The sequence below is a fragment of the Ammospiza nelsoni genome, chromosome 4 (genome assembly GCF_027579445.1).
Source record: "Ammospiza nelsoni isolate bAmmNel1 chromosome 4, bAmmNel1.pri, whole genome shotgun sequence".
NCBI classification, from domain to species: domain Eukaryota; kingdom Metazoa; phylum Chordata; class Aves; order Passeriformes; family Passerellidae; genus Ammospiza; species Ammospiza nelsoni.
The window spans coordinates 7,396,876-7,412,715 of NC_080636.1; the positions used below are offsets into that span (position 1 = coordinate 7,396,876).

General features: G+C 57.3%; 2 protein-coding genes across 2 annotated transcripts in view; both read left to right on the forward strand.

Moving 5' to 3' along the window:
• The window catches only part of ALMS1 (ALMS1 centrosome and basal body associated protein), a 30,702-nt gene extending 28,614 nt beyond the window's left edge, over positions 1-2,088 (forward strand). Inside the window, exon 14 of the mRNA XM_059470116.1 lies at positions 1,663-2,088. Coding sequence (XP_059326099.1) covers positions 1,663-1,707 — 45 coding nt within the window. The 3' untranslated portion in view covers positions 1,708-2,088. The remainder of the gene's footprint in view (positions 1-1,662) is intronic.
• A 6,856-nt stretch (positions 2,089-8,944) lies between these two features.
• Positions 8,945-15,840, forward strand: part of LOC132072551 (disintegrin and metalloproteinase domain-containing protein 33-like) — a 33,081-nt gene continuing 26,185 nt past the window's right edge. Inside the window, 2 exon segments of the mRNA XM_059470947.1 lie at positions 8,945-9,073; positions 11,594-11,676. Coding sequence (XP_059326930.1) covers positions 8,956-9,073; positions 11,594-11,676 — 201 coding nt within the window. The 5' untranslated portion in view covers positions 8,945-8,955.

The window sequence follows — 15,840 nt, forward strand, 5'->3', positions numbered from 1 at the left end:
GATAGATTGGCTCAGGGAATTCCCAGCCATGCCTAGCAAAGCCTGGAGTCACCTTTGATTTATCCAGGCTAGAGCCTGCAGTCCTGGTGGAGGGTTACCTCTGAGGGTTCCAGCAGTTTCTGTTTGCCCAGCACTGGCCCTGCTCAGCCAGGACCCCTCTCTGGGAAGCTGTGGGATGAACCAGTGTCCCTGAACATGGGCAGGCTCTGAAACTAAAACTGGCCTTTTCTTTAAACTCTGGTTGTTAAACTTGCACTCCAGTTTTAGTGTTAAACTCCTGGAGTATTCCAGAGCTGGAGTAACAGGCTTGGCTGTTTGTTGGGAGCAGCAGTCATTGGATTTTGGAAGCCAGCACTTGTAATGTGTTCTGTAAAACATCTTCCTACTCTAATCTGGGGAATTTACCACTAGAAAGACTTTAATTTGTTGCTATACTTGAGCAGGGTATTTTCAGGACATTTTTTTTCTCTGGTCTGAGAATTCCAGATGCTGGTATAGTAAAGTTTGGGGAATTAATGAGTTCTGGCAGTCACTGACTTGGAGTGGCAGAGTGGGCTGGAAGCAGGGAGGAAATAGGATCAGAACTTTTGCACATAAATATGGGTTTGATTGGAAGGGAGGTGATGATTCATGGCAGTAAATAATTGCAGTGCTTTCGTTCTCCCTGCTGGTGCAGAAGAGCTGCTGTAAATCAGGGAATGGTTTGGTGAGGATGGCACCAGCTTCTGGGTGAGGCTCATTATGCCTGAAAATCAACCACAGATTCTGTGGAATGGCTCCAAAAATGAGACAGAGCTGGTCTCAAGGCATTTCTGTGACAGTTTGGGGCAGCTCACTGACGGGAAAAGAATAATAAAAAGTTTTCTTGGCACTGAGTGAGGGGGAAACAACATGGGCCCACCTAGAACTGGAGCCATAAAAATCCCTGGGCTGGAGTGCACAGACATCCTTATCTGTGAAATTGTTCAATACTTCTCTTTGTTAAGATAGCAAAGTTATTTTTATCACAGGGTGCACGTGGATCTGGGCTGATGCTCTGTCCCAGCAGCCCTTTGCTTTTGTGCTTTCAATTTCAAATAGAGCATAAAATCATCCCAGTCAGATCAGGGGACAGGGAGTGCCCTGGAATTTTGCACTCTGTAGTGGGGACAGACTCTGATCTGATGGCAGCAGCAATCAGAACTCGCAGCCCCACTGGAGCAGAAATGAATTTTCTGAGTTTGTCAGATCCAGATTGGTTCCAATGCTGAGGCTCTTCCACGAGGGGGAGCGAGTTTGTGATGCCAGTGAATTGGAGAGAGCTGCTGGAAGGAGCAGCAGCTCATGGGTATTCCCCCTGCTGGATTCCACAGCAATCTGTGCAGAGAACCTGTGCTCAGCCTTGTTAATTTCAAATCACTAAACTCACCCATGTCCCTCTGTTTTTCCCTCAGAGCACAGAGAACCTGTGCTCAGCGTTGTTAATTCCAAAGCACCAAACTAACCCATGTCCCTCTGTTTTTCCCTCAGAACACAGAGAACCTGTGCTCAACATTTTGAATTTCCAAAGCACCAAACTCACCCGTGTCCCTCTGTTTCCCCTCAGAGCACAGAGAACCTGTGCTCAGCGTTGTTAATTTCCAAAGCACCAAACTCACCCATGTCCCTCTGTTTTTCCCCCAGAAGATCACCAGCCGTGTCCTGGGGAAGAAGGTGTCCTGGAGCTGACCTCAGCCAGCCTGGGCTGGGCACACACAGCCCTGGCACAGGAGAAGGCACTAAATGCTTCTGCAGCCCCACTTTGTGCTCTTGGCTCCCTTGTGTGCTCACTGCTCCTGCCCTACGTAAGAATCGGGGATTTGGGGGAGTGTCAGGGTTTTAAATAAATAGCTGGGGTTTTATAGTGGTGTTAGGCACTTCAGAGGAAACAGAGTCTGGAAAAACTTGGTTCATAACATATTTATAACTCCCTGATTGGAATAGCAGTTTTATATATTTATTTTCAACGGATTTTAACGCGGATTTTTAGATTTTTTAAAATTCCTGTCTCAATGTAGAAAATTCACTTGTTATGTTTTGTACTTCAATAAAACAGCTGAGTTGTTTTAACTGCTGCAGCTGTGTTTGTGTAGGGACCAGGAGGGGCTGAGCAGAGACACTTGTGGTGCTGCTGGTGGGAGCTTTCAGGGCTTTCCTGGGAGAATCCCTGTTTTATTTGATGCTTTGTCCTGCCAGGGTCCCTGGCTGTGCCCTGGGCCAGCGTCACTGAAAAGACGCAGGGCAGAGAGGAGGTTTATGAAGTGCTCAAGCCTCAGTTTCATCTGATCATCACTGAGCAGTTCATAGGATGGATAAACAGGAAAAGAGATCTGAGGAAAACAGAGTGGGTGTGAGCTGTGGCTTCCTATGCTCTCTCTGCCACAGATGTTTGTGGCAATTCAGCCCCAAACAGCTGGGAGGGAACACCCACTGCTGGGAGGGCTGGGCACCATGGAGCTGGAAGGTTCTGGAGAGACCCTGCAGGGCCTGCAGGGGCTTCAGGAGAGCTGCAGAGGGACTGGGGACAAGGCCTGCAGGGACAGGAGCCAGGGAATGGCTCCCACTGGGAAAGGGGAGATTGGGCTGGGATCTTGGCAGGGAATTGCTGTCTGGGACGGTGAGCAGGGGCTGGGCTGGAATTCCCAGATTTGCTGTGACTGCCCCTGGATCCCTGGCAGTGCCCAAGGCCAGGTTGGATCCACCTGGGACAGTGGGAGGTGTCCCTGCCATGGCAGGGGTGCCACTGGGTGGGATTTAGGATCCCTTCCCACCCAAACCATTCCAGGATTCCCTGATCTGATATGGTCTCAGAAATGGAAGTTGAAGTGCAGATTACAATTTACACCATCCCATGGCTAGGATAAATCAGCTCAGGCTGTGGCTCCTCTTCTCAGATCTTCCCACCTCCCACAGTCCAGTTTTACCTGTTTATCACAGCATCAGCCTCCTTTGGGATGCAGGGATCCAGTGCCACCCCTGCCCTGTCCTACCTGGCCTGGAGCTGGAATTTGCTCCTTCCACTGCCTTGGGATCAGGAGGGATGGAATTGCTGCCTTGCCTCTGGAATTCTGTTCTGGGGCTGGAAATGAGCTTGGTGTGAAGCAGAAGGTGCTGAGTGTGCTGGGGCTGAGCTCTCTGATGGATCCTGAGACACACAGGACAGATTTGTTCCCTGGGAGAAGAGACGGGGGGTGCTGGAGCCCCAGCGAGCTCCTGCCTCACTTGGAGCTTGCTCAAGGCCGCTCCTTATTTGTGCCTTTAAGCTTTCAGTGAGGAGATGAAGGGAGCTGGAGGGGCCTTGTGCTCCAAAACCCCTCTGAGACCCAGCCCAGTGTTCCCCCAGCACTGCCAGGGCCCAAAACCCCTCTGAGATCCAGCCCAGCACTGCCAGGCCACCCCTGAGCTGTGTCCCCAGGTGCCACAAACACAGGGCTTTGAAATCCCTCAGGGATGGGGACTCCAGGCCTGGACAAACCTTTGGGGGATGGAAGTTCCCCCAGAGCTGCTGGTGAGGGTGTTCCCATCCCTCCTGCCCTGACTGATGTGTCCCTGGGGATGCTCCTGAGCTGCTCCAGGGCTGTCCCTGCCCTCCTGTGCATGCAGAGCTCCCTTGCAGTGTCTGCAGCTCTGGGAAGGAGCTGTTGACATTTGCAGCCACTGCTTCCAGCACACCAAGCTGCTTTCCAAACACTCAGGAAATTGTGCTTGTCTTGTGCTGGCTCCAGAGTGGAGTCATCCCCTCCAAATCCACTGCACTCAGACTTCTGGGGTGAATCCTGCAGAGCTCTGGGAGGGGAATTGGGGCAGGACTGGTTTTTGTCAACACTCTTGGAGCAGATTTGTGTTTCAGTGATTCAGAATTGCCCTTTGATCAACAGCACCCCCAGGGATTGCTGTGTAGGACAGATGTGTGTCCACAGCCTGACCTGCAGCTGGGAAACCTCCTGGATCAGATGGAAAAGGAGGAAATGGAAAAGAGGTGCAAAAATCCACTTTTGCTTTTGAAATGTGCTTTATTTCAAAATGAGAGGCTTTTTTCCCTTCAGAAGCACCTTCCATTTCTTCTTTTATCACCATTTCCACTCATTCTTCCTTTATTCTGTAAATTCCATCCCGAGGCAATCAGTCCTGACCCTCCTCTGTGGGGGCAGCCCTGTGGGGGTTTTGGGGGTCCTTCCTATGGAGAACCCCTCTCCAGCAGGTTTGGGAGTTTCTGGAGCACCTCTCCAGCAGGTTTGGGTGTTTTGGGAATCCCTCTCCAGCTGGTTTGGGTGTTTTGGGAGTTCCTCTCCAGAAGGTTTGGGTGTTTTTGGAACCCCTCCCATAGAGAACCCCTCTCCAGCAGGTTTGGGTGTTTTGGGAATCTCTCCTATAGAGAACCCCTCTCCAGCTGGGTTGGGTGTTTTGGGAATCTCTCCCATGGGGAATCCCTCTCCAGATGGTTTGTGTGTTTCTGGAGCCCCTTTCCAGCAGGGGTTTGGGTGTTTCTGGAACCCCTCGCATGGAGAACCCCTGTCCCATCAAGGGCTGAGGGGCTCATGACACGTTCTGGCACTGCTGGCATCTGGAAGGGTTTCCATGGAAATGCCTTGCAGTGCGGATGTGAAACACAGCTCAAGTGCCCCATTAAAGGAAGTTCCCAAATCTGCAGTCACTGTTGTCCCTCTGCCTGTCCAGCATGCTGGGGACTCCTCCCAGGGTTTCTCTTGGCCCATTTGTTTTGTCACTGAGAACACCATGGGAAGCCTTTGGAGAGGAGAAGATGAAGGATTTGTGCCAAAGCAGGTGAGGAAAACTCTTCCAGAATTCCAGGATGGTTTGGATTGCCAGGGATCTTAAAGACCATGCAGGCCCACCCCTGCACTGGCACCTGAAATTAGATGGATTATGGATTATTATGGGCTTTATATCAGCCTTCCTCGAAGTCCATCTCATTTTTTCCATGAGTGCATCCTGGATTGTAATTCACTTTTCCTGAAACAGTTCCCTGAGGAAGACATGACTTCCTGAGTGGCTGTTCATTAGTGCAGATCCCACTTGAATCCAGTGGAACAGATTTTAAAATATTGTTTCCTTTGTGCTGTCTCTGTGAGCCCCTGGCTGCTCCTGGGGCCAGGGCAGGAATTCAGCCTGGGGCAGGAATCTGGCTGGAAATGGGAAAGGCCCGGCTCTCACACGAGCAAGGTTTGAAAGTCAAGCTTTTAGTAATATTTTTCTCCCTACATCAGCAGATAAAGTGAGTTCTGCTGCCAAATGGGACCCTGCGGGAGGGTGAGCGACCTCGGCGTGACAAATGGGAGCCACGCTGATTAATGCTGCTGGGAGGAGCTCAGATTCCAGGGGGATGAGGCACTGGGAGAGCCTGCCTGCCTTCCCGGGGACAAGGGGCTTTTCAAACCACTCTCATTTTATTCCTGTGCCCACGTGCTGCTGCCCTGCTGCTGCACCAGAGGCTCCTTCCAACTTCCCAAAGGCAGAGAGATCCGAGCTGTTTCCCCCAGGCTGTGCTGCTCCCCCACCTGAGATGGGTTCAGAGCATCCCATGAACTGTCCTGGCTGCTCCTGCCAGCCCTCCTGACTCATCCACTGAGCAGCCAGCCCTGACCTTCCTCTGGCCAGGGAAGAGCCCCTGGGACTGACTGAGAGGGGACACAGCTGAGGAGTTGTGTGACACCACTGTGTCCCTGGGGTGGCACTGGGGGCACATCTGCTCTGGGGAGGCTCACCTGGCTCTGCCAGGGTTGTGTGAGCAGCACAGAGGTGTTTGACTGGAACAGAGCTGGGAAGGGGCTGGAGAATCCCTGAGGGAGCTGGGCAGGGGCTCAGCCTGGAGCAAAGGAGGCTCAGGGGGCCCTTGTGGCTCTGCACAGCTCCTGCCAGGAGGGGAACAGGGACAGGAGCAGAGGGAACGGCCTCAGGGGAGCTCAGGGTGGGCATTGGGGACATTCCTCATGGAAAGGGGGGTCAGGCACTGGAAGTGCCCAGGGAGGTTTGGAGTCCCCATCCCTGGAGGTGTCCAGGGAAGCCCTGGAGGTGGCACTCAGAGCTCTGGGCTCGGGACAAGGTGGGAATTGGGCAGAGGTGGGACTGGTGATCCTGGAGATCTTTTCGCACCCCAGCAATGCCCTGATCCTGGGACTGTCACACCCGAGGGTGTCCCTTGCAGCGGGACCTGGGCCAGGGTAGGGGTGATGGAGTTTGAGTTGAGCAAGCCCCAGGCTGTGGCTGCCCAGGGTCACCCTCCTGTGCCCGTGTCCATGGCTGGGGACAGGGCGTGGCTGGGAGGGGGAGCAGCCTCAGCCAGAGCCCCAGGGCCTCTCCTGTCTGGGACCCCAGCTCTGGGTGACCCCGGGCTCTGGGTGACCCCCAGTGTCACAGACATCATTTATGAAAAATCCTTTCCTTAGGATTTTTCCTCCTGAGCAGCTGAGAGGCCTCAAGAACAAAATGTAAACAATGGTTATCTGCTGCTGTGGAATGCAACAGGTGCATCTGTGATTTGTCTCATGTGGTTGTTTCTGATTAATGGCTAATCACAATCAGCTGGCTCAGACTCTCTGAGCCACAAACCTTTATCATTCCTTCTTTTTCTATTCTTAGCCAGCCTTCTGATGAAATCCTTTCTTCTATTCTTTTAGTATAGTATTAATATAATATATATAATAAAATAATAAATCAGCCTTCTGAAACACGGAGTCAGATCCTCATCTCTTCCCTCATCCTCAGACCCCTGTGAACACCGTCACACCCCAGCACTCCCCACGTGCTGCCCTGGCCTCTCTGCAGCCCCAGGCTGGGTGCAGCTGCTGGCTGTGCTGGTGACAGGGGATGGGGCCAGCGCCTGCTCCTGCCCACACAAAGGCATTTATAGCTCTGCAGCCTCCCCAGCTGCTGCTGCCAGCCTGGGCAGGGCCATCCCAGAGCCTGGGACATTGCTGGGGGAAGCAGAGACTTCTGTCTGTGCCCTGGGATCTGTCTTGTCTGTGCCCTGGGATCTGTCCTGCTCTGTGCCCTGTCTGTGCCTTGTTTGTCCCTGTCTGTGCCCTGGGATCTGTCCTGTCTGTGTCCTGTTTGTGTCCTGTCTGTGCCCTGGGATCTGCCCTGTCTGTTCCCTGGGATCTGTCCCTGTCTGTGCCCTGTCTGTGTCCTGTTTGTGTCCCTGTTTGTCCCTGTTTGTGCCCTGGGATCTGTCCTGCTCTGTGTCCTTGTCTGTGCCCTGTTTGTGTCCCTGTCTGTCCCTGTCTGTGGCAGGCTGCTGATCCCCAGCCATGCCCTCGGGTTCCCCCCATGCTCCCACATTCCCTCTTGGCAGGGATGGGTTTGGAGCATTTCTCCTCTTGTGTATCCTCTCCTGGAGCTGGCAGGACCTGCAGGGTGGGGTGAAGCTTCAGTGGGGCCTGGGGCTGTGCAGAGGGGCCCAGGAAAGGCAGAACTCCATGGAATCCCACCCAGTGCCACCCCTGCCATGGCAGGGACACCTCCCACTGTCCCAGGCTGCTCCAGCCCTATGTCCAGCCTGGCCTTGGGCACTGGATCAGCCCCAGCTGCTCTGAGCACATGTGCCAGGCCCTCAGCCCCTCACAGGGAGGAATTTCTCCCCAAAGGCTCCCTGAGGTGCCTGGGGAGGGCTTGTGGTGGCAGGAGGGGCAGCTCAGTGCCACTGACCCTCCTGGGGAGGGCTGGAGGCTGATGGGGAAGCTCTCAGCTCCATCCAGATGTTTGCAGCTGCAGGGTGCACCCCAGGGCCCCCTCCCAGCACCCCCGGTGTTTGGTGCCAGCAGGGCTCTGACTCGGTTGCCACAGCTCTGCTCTGTTTGTCCCTTGTGTCAGGAAACCCCAGGGAGGTCCCCTGTGCCTTCCTGTCCCCAGATGTCCCCTTGGGCCACAGCTCCCTGGAGCACTCTGGGTAGGGGGCCTGGTAGCTGTCCCCGTTTTCAGGATAAATCATTTGCAAAGCTTTAATTACTACTGCTAATCAATATTGCTATTGGGATTTTAATAACTATTGCTGAATCCTTGCCCTGAATGTGGCAGGAGAGCTGGCTGGCCCCAGGGAGGCAGCCAAGGGGCTGGGAATGTGTGCAGGCAGGAAGGGAGCATCCCCTCATCCCCACACTCCCTGCTCCTGCTCTGGTGGGTCTGGGGTGATGATGGCAATAAAATCCATCCCTGGATGTGCCCAAGGCCAGGCTGGAGCACCTGGGACAGTGGGAGGTGTCCCTGCTAAGGCAGTGGTGGCACTGGGTAGGCTTTGAGATCCCTTCCACAGAATCCAAACCATTCTGTGATTCTACAGTTAAGAGCATTTTTATTAATAGCATTAACATTTTTATTAGTAGTATTTATATTAATGAATATAAAATACTGATGTTAATAATCAATATAATCAATATTAACAATAACAGCAACTGTGGAGCAGATTTAAGGTCACAGAGGTGTCTCTGGGGTGGGGTATGTGCAGTTATTGAATTGCTTTAATCAATTTTGCCCATCTCCTTGTGGAGGCAGCTGTGGGAACACCCCAGGCTTTACTTGAGCATAAGAAAGGGGGGGAGTGGTGGTGGGGATGGATGGATGGATGGATGGATGGATGGATGGATGGATGGATGGATGGATGGATGGATGGATGGATGGATGGATGGATGGATGGATGGAGGGATGGCTGAGGGCTGATGAATGATGAATGATGGATAGAGCCGCGGCGGGCGGGGGAAGCCTGGGAGCCGCCGAGCCGCGGATCTGGTTCTCATTAAGCGGCCGGGCCGGGCCAAGAAACACAGCAATAAATAAGGGCGAACAAAGCCGCCCCGTCCCCGCCGCCCCCCGGCCGGGCCGGCCGCGCTCGGGGCTCGGCGGCGGGGGAGGGACCCGCGGCATAAAGAGGAGGAGGTCGGGCGGAGGCGCCGAGTCGGGCGGTGACAGCCCGGGAGCGGCGGCATGGCCGGGCCGGGCCCCCCCGGGCCCCGCCGCGGCTCGGCCTCGGGCTGGGGGCTGCGCCTCGCCCTCCTGGGGGTCCTGCTGGGGCTGCCCCCGCGGGGCCGGGCGGGGCCGGCAGGTAACGGGGGCTGCGGGCCGGCGGGATGGGGTGCGATGGGATAGGGGTGGGGATAGGGATGGGGATGGGATGGGATGGGGGATCCGGGCTGCGCTCGCTGCCCCCGGGGAGGAGCCCCCAGAGCCCGCGCTGCGGCTCCGCTCCGCTCCCGGAGCTCCCGGCCCGGCCCCGCGGGTCCCGCTGGCCGCGGAGGGACCGGGCACCGGGCACGGGGCCGCTCTCAGCCCCAGAACACGGGGAGGGACCGGGCACGGGCACGGGGCCGCTCTCAGCCCCGGAGCTGAGAGTGAATTCAGAGCCCCCGTTCCGAGCCAGCCCCGGCTCTGAGCAGGAGCTCGGAGTCCGCCCTGCCCTGCGGGTCTTGCCCTGAAACGTGGCTCGTTCGGTCCGTGAGGAAATCCAGACTTTCCCCGGGGCTCCCATCGCTTTTTAGATGGGAGCCGGAGGAGGAGAGGGGCTGCCCGTTTCCCTTCGCCCCCCTGTCGCCTCTTCCTTATCCCTGTTTCCTTCCCCAGCCATTCCAAGAAGTCAGGGCTGATGTTCCTCCAGCCAGAGCACATTTTTTCGTTACAGCTTTGCCGGGCTCTCGGCTGCTGCTGAGAAGTTTTCCAGCAACTGCAAGAGAGCAGCTGGGAGGGGAGCGGGAGGGCGGTGGGGCCGGAGCTGTGTTTGGATAAGGAGCAGAAAGGAAAGCTGCCAGCTCTGGGGGGCACCCGGGCTCTGCGGGGCTCCCCGGGCTCCCCCAGCCCCGCAGCTCGGGGTGCCACCATCCCAAACCCCACAGCAGCGCCGCTCCCCACAGCTCTCCCTAAAAGGGCTGGGATCGATGTTTTCCAGGAAATCCAGAGGAGGGGGGTGTGGGAAACCCTTTCTGCGCTGCCTTTGGGTTTATTTGAGTTCCGTTTCGGAGGCCCCGTCTCGTGCTCCGAGTCTCTCAGATTCCTAGCAAAAGCTACAAACAAAACAGTGGGAAATTTAAAATATCGTAACTGAAATCTCATCTCCTAAATCTCCCTGCTGAGGGATTTTTGGGACGCGGCCGAAGCCCGGGCCAGCCCCTGGTGTCCCATCCTCTCCCCAGCCGTGGGAGAGAGCTGGGGCCGGCACAGCTCCCTGCCCTGCTCCAGTGGGAATTGAAAACAGAGGGATTTATTGCTTGGCTCTGGAATGGGAGGCACCAAACCCCGAAATGGGAGAGCACCAAACCCGCCGTGGCTGCTCCCGTGCCTCAGTTTCCCCACGGACAATGAGCTGATGTGAGGCCGGGGTGCAGGGCCTGGCTCCCGCGTTGGGAGGAAGTGAGGAGAGGGAAGCTGGGATGGTGCCACCCCTTATCTGCAGCTATTCCTGGAATCTGATCCCAGGCTATATTTAATGGCACTGATTAAATACCTCGGGCGATAGCGCCCGGCGCTCCCGGGGGACAAAGGTGGCCGGGCGGGGTGACCCGAGCCCATCCAGCCCCGGCAGCAATTCCCAGCCCACAGCTCCACCTTTGTTTTTCCTTTGTCTCTCCAATAACTTCATCTTCCCTCGAGCCAAAGCCCCGGAGCTCAGCACAGGGAACCAAAACAAGCTCTAAAACCAGAGAGCCCTGAGCCCTGTAATTCCACTCTCTGAGTAAATAGTCTCGCTGGGGAAGATAATTCCACCCAAGCTCTCCTAACAACGTTTGGCTTGGCAAGGTGGCCCAACCCTTGACATTTTTGTTCAGCCTCATCCCCTCTCTGCAGCAGCCTCAGATTTTCGTTTTTTGTTCTGTTGTCATCCGGGCTTAAGTCATCAGTGGCTGCTCCCTGTGCTGCAGTCAAATCCAGCCACATTGTTTAGGAAAAAAATAATCTTAGAAAGTCTGTCTGCCTTGGCTGGAGCCAAGGAATGGCTTGTGCTGCCTGCCCGGGGGGGCTGGGATGGCTCAGCAAACCCTGACAGGCACGGCCCTCGGGATCCTGCTGCAGCCCAGCCCTGGGGCACAGAGCTGCATTGGGGTGATGGAACCACCCTGCCTGCTGAGCACAGAGTCATGGAGCTCTTTGGGTGGGAAGGGACCCCAGAGCCCACCCAGTGCCGCCCCTGCCATGCAGGGACCCCTCCCAGTGCCCCAGGCTGCTCCCAGTGTCCAGCCTGGCCTGGGACACTCCAGGGATCCAGAGCAGGCACAGCTCCCACGGGCAGCTGCGTCTCCAGGGGCAGATTTAGGGATTTGGGGCCCTGGGCCCTGGGTGGGAGCAATGGGACTGGGAGCTTCCAGGACCAAGGCTGAGCCAGCAGTGAGGGGTTGGGCTGGGGAGGGGGTGACACTGGGGGTGACACTGTCCTGGGGCTGGGGAGGGGATGACACTGGGGAGGAGGTGACACTGGGAGTGGCACTGGCTCGGCGCTGGGTCCATCCCCTGGAACACCCGTGAGGAGGCTCTGGGTGTGGGTGCCCATCTCTGTCCCTGTGCTGGGGCTGTGCAGGGCTGCAGCTCTCTCAGGCTCTGCTCAGCAACTCTCTCCTCTCTCCTCCCCTGTCCCCAGGGTCCCTGTCCCATGGAGAGAGGGTCACCCCCCACTGGCTGCTGGGGGGCCGTGCCCGCAGGGCTGTCAGCCTGCAGGAGCAGGTAAGGGTGATCCCAAACCCCTCCTCCCTCCTGCTTCCTCCCTCCTCCTTCCTCCTTCCCTGCTCTGCCCACAGCCTTCTTGGTGGGACACCATGGAGCCCTTGGGCTGCAGCATCCATGGGCAGGGTGTGGAATTCAGGATCCATGGGCAGGGTGTGGATTTCAGGATCCATGAGCAGGGTGTGGGATTCAGTATCCATGGCAAGGTTGAGAATTTCAGGATCCATGAGCAGGGTGTGGGATTCAGGATCCATAGCAAGGTTGAGAATTTCAGGATCCATAAGCAGGTTGGGGAGTGTCAGGATTCATCACCACCCTCAGGTGGTGAAGAGGTAAAGCAGAGGATGCAGCAGTGCATTAATTAAACATGGTGTTAATGAGTGCTGGGCAGGAGGAGGATGGCCAGGAGCTGCAGGGTGAGTGGATGGGAGCTGGAGAGCTCAGAGGGAGGAGATGGAGGTGATCTGTCAGCTCCTGGTTTGGGATGGGAGGAGCTCAGGTGATCTGTCAGCTCCTGGTTTGGGATGGGAGGAGCTCGGGTGATCTGTCAGCTCCTGGTTTGGCTGGGACAGGAGGAGCAGCCACAGGAAGTGCTGCAGGTTTGGGAGCAGAGGGCATCTCCTGCCAGGGCTGTCCCCCTCTCCCTGCTGTCCCCACATCCCTGGGGGGCCGGGGGCTCCTTAGGCAGCTCCAGCCTCTCCCACCTCTGGTTCCGAGGGCTCCAAGGGGCTGAGAGCGCTGCTGGGAGGGGCCTCCGGGGCCATCTCACCGGAGATGCTCCAAACGAACCTTCCTTGCCACAGGTGGAACCGGCCGGGCTCGGGAGGGGGCTCTGGGCTGCCCTGGTCGTCCCAGGGGAAGGAACCCGGGCTGGCTGCTCCTGCCGGAGCTGCAAGGGCCCGTGTGGGTGCTGTGCTCGGCCTGGAGAGATGTCCCTTTCCTGGAGAGATGTCCCTGACCTGGAGAAATGTTCCCCGGCCTGGGAGATGTCCTTTCCCTGCAGAGATGTCCCCAGCCTGCAGAAATGTCCCCTCCCGCTGGCAGCCCCGGCCCCGTCTATATTTAAATTGAAGCCACTTGAGACAGGGAACGCGTGGCAGGGCAGGATTATTGGGCAGGATTATTTCTGCTCCTTTATTTATGGGTGCCTCGGTGGTACCGGGGGTGCAAACGGCACCCGGGGGGTTTTGGGGCTTTTAAAGGGTTTTGGGGATTCCGGGGCTCGGGGCTGGGGTGTCGGGCAGGTCCCCGTGTTTGCTGCCATCCTCTGCGCCGCAGCCCCGCCAGGCTGGACAAGGAGCTGAGCAAGGAGCTGAGCAAGGAGCTGGACACGGAGCAGGGAGGGAGCGGGGCCGGGCAGAGCTGCAGGGGGGGACTTTGGGGAGGGATGGGGACAGGCAGGCAGGGACGGACACAGCCCCGGTACTGCTGAGGCTCATTTTTAGGATCAATTTAGTCCGTTCCGTCCCCACCCTGTCTCCTGCCGCCCTCCAGCAGGGATTCTGGAAATAACCGCGTCTGTGGGGATGCCAGCTGTGCCAGGAGGCAGCATGCCAGCCTGCGGGGGGGTGGCTTCCCGCCCGGGCATCCCCAGAATCCTCCATCCCTGCCCGGGGCTGCTCCTCCTGCCCCTGCCCGGGATGGGGGCAAGGGCTGCCCGGGCTGCCAGGGGCTTTTCCAGACCCCAGAGATGGAAATGGGGCTGGAGCCAGGGATGGGAATGGGGATTGTACCCAGAGATGGGAATGGGTCTGTACCCAGTGATGGAAATGGGGATTGTGCCCAGAGATGGAAATGGGGCTGTATCCAGCACTCTACCCTGGGCATTCCACCAGTATCCAGCCCTGGGGAAGGGCTCGATATGCCCTGTCCCAGCCCAGAGCCTGCTCAGCCTTGGGGCTCCCCCTGCCTCTTTCCCTTCCATTTGGAATTGCTTTCTCCAAGGTGTGGAGCAGGAGGAGAGGGAGGATCAGGCTGCTCACAGTGGTTGGGATGTGCTGCAGGTGCTGAGGGCACTTCCCTGCCCTGCTCCCTGCAGGGAAGCCCTTTCCCCCTTGTTTCCCCCTTGTTTCCCCCTTGTTTCCCCCTTGTTTCCCCCTTGTTTCCCCCTTGTTTCCCCCTTGTTTCCCCCTTGTTTCCCCCTTGTTTCCCCCTTCTTTTCCCCTTCTTTTCCCTGTGCCAGATGTGGCTGCACTGAGCAAACCCTGCCAGTTCTGTTCTGAACCAGCCCAAACCCTGCCCTGACCCCTGGGCCTGGCTGCCCTGCTTCCTGATTCCCAGGGATGCTCCTGATTCCCAGGGATGTTCCTGACTCCCAGGGATGCTCCTGATTCCCAGGGATTGTTCCTGACTCCTTGGGATGCTCCTGGTTGGATGTTCCTGACTTCCAGGGATGCTCTTGACTCCAAGTGATGTTCCTGGCTGCCAAGGGTGCTCCTGGCTCCCAGGGATGCTCCTGGCTCCCAGGAATGCTTTTCCAGAAAGCACTGGGTGTAAGAGCTTCCTTCCTGGATGCTGCTGGCATTGGCCAAGTGATGCAATCCCGAGCTGTGTTCCTCAAGCCTCAGTGCTGGCCCCTCCTCAAGCCTCAGAGCTGGCACTGGCTGCCTGGGGAGGCCCTGGTGCAGCCCAGCTGCTCCAGCAGCTGCAGATCCCATCAGCAAATCCTCCTGGAGCACCCCTGGTAGCCTCCATCCTCTCCTCCCCGTCACATCCGGGCTCTGGGGGCTTCCCTGGGAGCTCAGGGCCTGGGGGAGCAGCCTGAGCAGATGGCTGGGCTGGGAGCTGAGCTCTGGGAGCTGGCCTGGGTGATTCCCAGGGAACTCTGAGCTCCCTGAGCCTGCTCCTGAGCAGGAGCTTCCCAGCAGGGATGGAGGCAGCTGGATGGGGAGGTGGATGGGCTGGGAGCTGTGGGCAAATGGGGAAGGGCAGCTCAACCCCCTGGCCCTCTGCACAAAGCACTGGGGTTTGTCTCATCAATGGAGTGAAAAGTTAAACCAGACTGCAGCTGGGCCTGCAGGGTCCCTGGGCTGGTCACAGGCTGGGGCCTGGCCAGGCTGAGCCATCCCAGCTGCAATTCCATCATTGCAGCCCCTCCCAGCCCCTGGGGACTGGCTGTGCTGGATGGCCAGGACAGGGCCACCCCCTGCACCTGCAGCAGGGCTGAGAGGGGATGCAGGGACTGGGGGGGACTGGGGCACTCCTCTGTTCATGGTGGGGACTGGAGAAAGAGACTGGGGAGCAGGAGGAGCCTGTGAGGATGCTGGGACCCGTGAGGATGCTGGGACCCGTGAGGATGCTGGGACCTGTGAGGATGCTGGAGCCTGTGAGGATGCTGGAGCCTGTGAGGATGCTGGAGCCTGTGAGGATGCTGGGACCTGTGAAGATGCTGGGACCTGTGAGGATGCTGGGACCTGTGAAGATGCTGGAGCCTGTGAGGATGCTGGGACCTGTGAGGATGCTGGGACCTGTGAAGATGCTGGAGCCTGTGAAGATGCTGGAGCCTGGGGTCACAGTGGAGCCCAGGATGAAATTGGAACTTGCAATGTGCTGGAGCCCAGGGTGGTGCTGGAGCTTGGAATGTGCTGGAGCCTGGGGTGATGCTGAAACATGGGATTATATTGGAGCCTGGGATGATGCTGGAGCCCAGGATAATGGACTCTGGCATGATACTGAAGTTTGGGATGTTGCTGGAGCTTGGAATGTGCAGGAGCCCAGCTGGAGCCTGTGAGGATGCTGGGACCCAGGAGGATGCTGGAGCCTGGGGTCACAGTGGAGCCCAGGATTAAATTGGAACTGGGGATGTGCTGGAGCCCAGGGTGATGATGCTGGAACTTGGAATGTACTGGAGCACAGGACAGTGCTGGAGCCTGGGGAGATGCTGAAATATGGATTATATTGGAGCCTGGGATGATGCTGGAGCCTGTGAAGATGCTGGGACCTGTGAGGATGCTGGGACCTGTGAAGATGCTGGAGCCTGGGGTCACAGTGGAGCCCAGGATGAAATTGGAACTTGCAATGTGCTGGAGCCCAGGGTGGTGCTGGAGCTTGGAATGTGCTGGAGCCTGGGGTGATGCTGAAACATGGGATTATATTGGAGCCTGGGATGATGCTGGAGCTCAGGATATTGGACCCTGGGATGATGCTGGAGCCCGGGATGATGCT